Source organism: Aptenodytes forsteri, unplaced genomic scaffold, assembly GCF_000699145.1.
Source record: "Aptenodytes forsteri isolate BGI_AS27 unplaced genomic scaffold, ASM69914v1 Scaffold519, whole genome shotgun sequence".
NCBI lineage: Eukaryota > Metazoa > Chordata > Aves > Sphenisciformes > Spheniscidae > Aptenodytes > Aptenodytes forsteri.
The window spans coordinates 88,877-94,018 of record NW_008795776.1 but is presented as its reverse complement, the minus strand read 5'-3'; the positions used below and the strand labels follow the sequence as shown (position 1 = coordinate 94,018).

The 5,142-nt window shown below is 57.4% G+C and overlaps 1 protein-coding gene across 2 annotated transcripts in view; it reads right to left on the bottom strand.

Moving 5' to 3' along the window:
* Positions 1–414: 414 nt before the first annotated feature.
* The window catches only part of SLC2A1 (solute carrier family 2 member 1), a 13,911-nt gene continuing 9,183 nt past the window's right edge, over positions 415–5,142 (bottom strand). For both annotated transcript variants that reach the window (XM_019473216.1, XM_009283634.2), the window contains exons 2-9: positions 3,368–3,528; positions 2,927–3,167; positions 2,407–2,569; positions 2,141–2,328; positions 1,910–2,014; positions 1,707–1,808; positions 1,193–1,396; positions 415–844 (exon numbers count right to left, since the gene is read on the bottom strand). In XM_019473216.1, coding sequence (XP_019328761.1) covers positions 647–844; positions 1,193–1,396; positions 1,707–1,808; positions 1,910–2,014; positions 2,141–2,328; positions 2,407–2,569; positions 2,927–3,167; positions 3,368–3,528 — 1,362 coding nt within the window. In that variant the 3' untranslated portion in view covers positions 415–646. The remainder of the gene's footprint in view (positions 845–1,192; positions 1,397–1,706; positions 1,809–1,909; positions 2,015–2,140; positions 2,329–2,406; positions 2,570–2,926; positions 3,168–3,367; positions 3,529–5,142) is intronic.

Sequence of the window (5,142 nt, the reverse complement as noted above, 5' to 3'; positions counted from 1 at the left end):
CCCCGCCGCCCGGGGCCCGACTCTCCGTCCTCAGCGCTCCCCCGGGGCGGGGAAGTCCCCATCCCTGAACCCACCGGGGGCTTGAAATCAATCAGACTGCTTTAAAAAGATAACTCGTTTGCTTTGTATGTTTTTTTAAAAAAAAAAAACAAAAAAAACCCCCAACTGTTGGTTTAGATTTAGTCAATTTACGTGATTTTTCTACGATTAGAACGTTAAAAAAACCCCCGTGTTTCCAGCTTTAAAAACTTCCGCTACGTGATTTCCCGTTAAATAACCTATCGCGTCGTTAAAAAAAGGGAGCCGCCCTCCCGCTGGCGGAGGCTGCGTGGTTGGTTTTTAAAACACCTATTGGCTTTGAAATCCTGGACGCGAAACCAGCTAAAAAAAAAAAATCGTTCCTAGCAGGACAAAAAGCAACAACAACAACAATAATAATAATAATAATAATAAAACAGGTCAGTCTGTCCCCGATAAACCAGTGGGAGAGTCTGGAAAAGGGGTGTATGCAGAAGAGCCGGACGCCCCGCTCCCGCCTTCCTGGTTTCTGTACAAAGTATTTTAAAAAAACAAAACCCGCCAAACTCGGGGGAGCAGGTGGGCGGCCGGGAGGAGCCGGGCGGAGCCGGGCGGAGCCGCGGGCGGGTTAGACCTGGGAGTCGGCGCCCAAGCTGTGAAACTCATCCGAGGTTTTGTCGCTCTGGCTCGCTCCCCCCTGACGGAAACCCGAGGCGATTTCGTCGAAGGTCCGACCCTTCGTCTCCGGCACCTTGAAGTAGGTGAAGATGAAGAAGAGGACTAGCAGCACCGTGAAGATGATGAAGACGTAGGAGCCGCAGAGTTGCTGGGAAGGAGAAAAGAGAAGGAAGGGGTGAGCGCGTGGATGGAGACGGCGCCCCGTCACCGGTGCCAGGAGCGGAGCGATGGACCGCGGCTGAAGGACCGTCCCGCGACCATCCCGCCACCGCGGTCCAAGACCTGGGTCCCCCTTCCCTTGCACAGAACATCCCAAGTCGGAAGGGCCCCGTACGGGCCATCGGGTCCAACCCCCTGCTCCCTCCCTAGATCCTGGCCCCATCCCTCTTCCCCAGGGGCGTTCACCCAACCAAACCCTCCCAGCCCGGGCTTTAGGGCTCAAGGTAAGTCACACAACCCACCCCCGTTCCCGCCAAGAGCACCAGGAGGCGGTTACCGCGATGTACTGGAAGCCCATGCCCACGATGAAGTTCGAGGTCCAGTTGGACAGCCCGGCAACGGCGAAGGCAGCGGGACGAGGGCCTTGGCTGAACAGTTCTGCCACGATAAACCAGGGGATGGGGCCTGGACCGATCTCAAAGAAGGCCACGAACCCGAAGATGGCCACGATGCTGAGGTAGGACATCCAGGGCATTTGGTCCTAGTCCAAGGGAGAGAGAGAAGGTCGGTTCGGTGGGGGGGGAGACACGAAGCATCCGGCCATCCCAGAGGATGAGACTCGAGCAAGCGTGGTGCTGGCAGAGAAGCCGGGAGGTTTCTCCAGATCGGAGACTGGATTTCTGGGCCCTCAAGAGAGGTCTGGGCAGTGGGGACCGCTCAGCCATCACCTCCAGGAGGACGAGCCCTTCCCTGCTCTCCCAACCAGACCTCCCCCTCCAAGCCACCACAGCGAGGGGCAGCCCGCAGGACCTCCTCCCAGCCCACCCGTCCCCTCGACGCCCATCACTCACCAGCAGCGTCAGGGCAATGGTCATGAGCACCGCACACCCCGCCATCCCCGCCAGGCCGATGAGGTGGAGGGTCCTGCGTCCGGCTCGCTCCACCACGAAGAGCTGTCGGGTGGAGACAGGCGTCCGTCAGCACATCCCCAGCCTGGAGGAAAGCCCCCTTCTCTCCACCTTCCCTGGTGAGAGCTTGGTGGGCCAAAACTCACCGAAACGACTGTGAAAGCCGTATTCACCACGCCGGAGCCGATAGTGGCGTAGACGGGCTGCTCCACATCCGCCTTCTCAAAGATGCTGGTGGAGTAGTAGAAGACCTACAAAGGGCAGGGATGTCAGGCCTGGCGTCAACCCACCACGTGATGCTGACTTGGACCCAACACAACCCAAGTTCCGGGTGAAACAAGCTGAGCCCACGGCACCCAGGTCCCCCCAAAACTCACCGCGTTGATCCCCGAGAGCTGCTGGGACAGCTGCAGGACGATCGCGATGAGGATGGGCTGGCGATACATGGGGGAACGGAAGAGCTCCATTATGGTCACCTTCTTCTCCCTCATCATTTGCCGGCTCTCCTCCTTCATCTCCTGGAGGTCGCTGCTGACATCCGTCGTGCCCCGCAGCTTCTTGAGGACTAAGGGGGAGTCAGGAGCGGCTGAGGACCCTCCTGCATGGTGGGAAGAGCTCAGGGACAGGGGGGGGGGTCACTCACCACTCTTGGCTTTGTTCTCCTCGTTGCGGTTGATGAGGAGGAAGCGGGGGCTCTCGGGGGCGAAGGGCAGGATGATGCACTGCAGCAGGGCAGGGACGAAGATGAACCCCAGGAGCAGCGGCCAGAGTGAGTCGTTTCCCATGATCAAGTCCAAACCGAACACCTGAGGACGAGAGGGGTTGAGCCACCCTTTCCCAGCTTAAGTTGGACCCAACCTTGCTGCTCATGGGTGCGCAACAGGCTTGGACACCCATCAGAGGGGCACGGACAGCTGCGCTGCTTCCAGGTGGCCAACAGACTTTCATATCGTGATGCTGCCCATCCCAGACCTTAAGACCTCACGGCACCCCTGCTCCTGCTGAGCTCCAGGTCCATCCCTCCAGCCCCGTCTCCTTCTGAAGGACCACGCAGATCCACAGCACGGGCAATGCTCCGCGCTGCTGCAATAAACCATCCCCTGCAGACCCTGATGAGCATCGGCATCAAAGATGGGGAACCCATCCGGTTCTCCGGCACTTACCTGCGCGATGAGAATGCCCAAGACGATGCCAAGCTGGTGGAAGGTCCCCAAAGCACCCCGCAGCGCGGTGGGCGACACCTCGCCGACGTACATGGGCACAAAACCGGTGGTGAGGCCGGAGTAGAGGCCAATGATGAAGCGGCCAAGGATGAGCATCTCGAAGGAGAAAGCCATCTTGGAGAAACCCATGAGGACAGCGGACACGAAGGCGAGAACGTTGGACATCAGCATGGAGTTGCGCCTGGGGAGGGAAGGGAGGAGGGCGGTGAGGACCACGGGGGTCAGAGAGGCTGAAGGGGTGTCGGGAGAACCCAAACATCAGCTCTTGGCAGGAGGAAGGTGCCCAGAGCCACCCCCCTGGGATGCCGGGGTGGGGTGAGGTTGCACCCTCCCCTCCGCCCCGTTGAGGTCCACCACGGGTCCACCACGCTTGGTGCTCACCGTCCAAAGCGATTGACAAAGACCCCCACAGAAAAGGATCCGACCATGCCTCCGACGGAGAAGATGGCGACGGAGAGGGACCAGAGCGTGGTGAGGGTGGCAGGGCTGATGGGCTCCTCATATCGGTACTGCCAGGTATGGTTGTAGAAGTCCTCAATCACCTGCAGAAGAGGGGGGAGAAACGAAGCCATGGGTCAAAACCATCCCCATTTCGTCTGTGCCACCGGTGTTATGAATTGCTCGGCCTCAGCCCAAGCCACCTACAGACCCTTAACCGGCAAGCGCGGCTCACAAGACGATGCGTCACGGAGCCGGGAACCGCCCAGCCGGTGGCTCGGCTCCAACCCAAGGGAGGAAACCTGATGGGATGCGCGGAGGAAATGCAGCCGGACGGGTTCTGGTCTTGCCCTGCCGAGAGGCTCGGCGTTGCCAAAATACCTCTTTCACCTCACCAGGCGGCCGCGGGGAGGTCACGGGAGGCAGGGAGGGATGCCTCCATCACCGGAGGAGAAGCAACAACGGCGGGGAGGGGGAGACGGCAGAGATGGTGGAAGAAGGTGAGGAAGACAGCGGGGTTATCCAGGCAGCTGATCAATTAATTCCCATCCCCCTGGACGCTCCCTCGAATTTAACTTCCAGGTTTTTTTCCCCGCAATACTTCCATAATGCAATACTTCTGCTGTAATTCTGCAATACTGCAATGCTAACATCTAAGACAGGCGCTTGTTTTTAATTACCGGCTTCGCAGAACACCCTTTTTTAATTATTTTATATATATTTAATATATTTTTAAAGCCAGCCCACTGCCGAAAGGTTCAAGTAAGTTATTTAAGGGTCACCCATACCCAAAACAAAAAAGCAAAGGGCGCGATAACACGCCCGACCAACCCCGGCCGGCCGGAGCGGAGATTTCATGCAAGCGGGGGAAGCTGCTGCCGGACATCAAGTGTCTCGAGGACCTCGCTGCTTCGAAGGGTTTCGCAGGGGCTCAGCTCCCGATTAAGCGTTTGCACAATCGCGCTTCGTTTTCTAGTCTTCCCGTCGCTTCAAGCACAAACGAGAGCCCCTGGCAAGGGGCAGCGCGAGAAATACACCCCGTGCTTCGCTGTGAACTTCAATAATGCAGGGTTTTGGTTTTGGTTTTGTTTTTAAGTTGTTCCTTTTACAAAGCCCCTAAACCATCAGGATTTCAACAGTGGTCTCGTTTGCCTCCTGCTTCACCTGGAGGTTTTGACGCTTTGGGGGCTTTTTCCCCTTTTCCTATCACCAAAATAAATAATTGATATTATTATGTGGAGAACCCAGGACTGGCTCAGGCTCTCGGTGCGGGTAAGCAGGTCTCTGCACACACCCCACCAAACCCTGCGGAGCTCTAAATTCCTCCCTGCTTTCCCCAAAAGCCTCCAGCTCTCTCCCCTTGAAGCAGAAAAAAAAATTAATCCAAGCGCCAGCGGGTGCCCCAGAGCTGGCTGAGCCACGCTGGGCTGCGCTTTGGCTTATCAAAAAACAACACCCAAATACCCCCCTCCTGGCCCCCTTTCCTCCTGCAAAAAAGGATGGATGGAAAAACCCACCGCAAGCCGGCTGTGGGGAGAGGAGAAGATGAAAAATCGTGAGTTTAAAGTGAGAAGCATGAAAAAAAAAAAATAATTGCATTTCCCAAAAGTTGGGGTTTCCCCCCCCCCCCTTTTCATTTCAGCTGAGTGTTTTCTACCGGCCCTCGCCCCGTTTCGGGCTGTCCCCCTCCACACAGCGCGTCTGCAAACACCCCACAA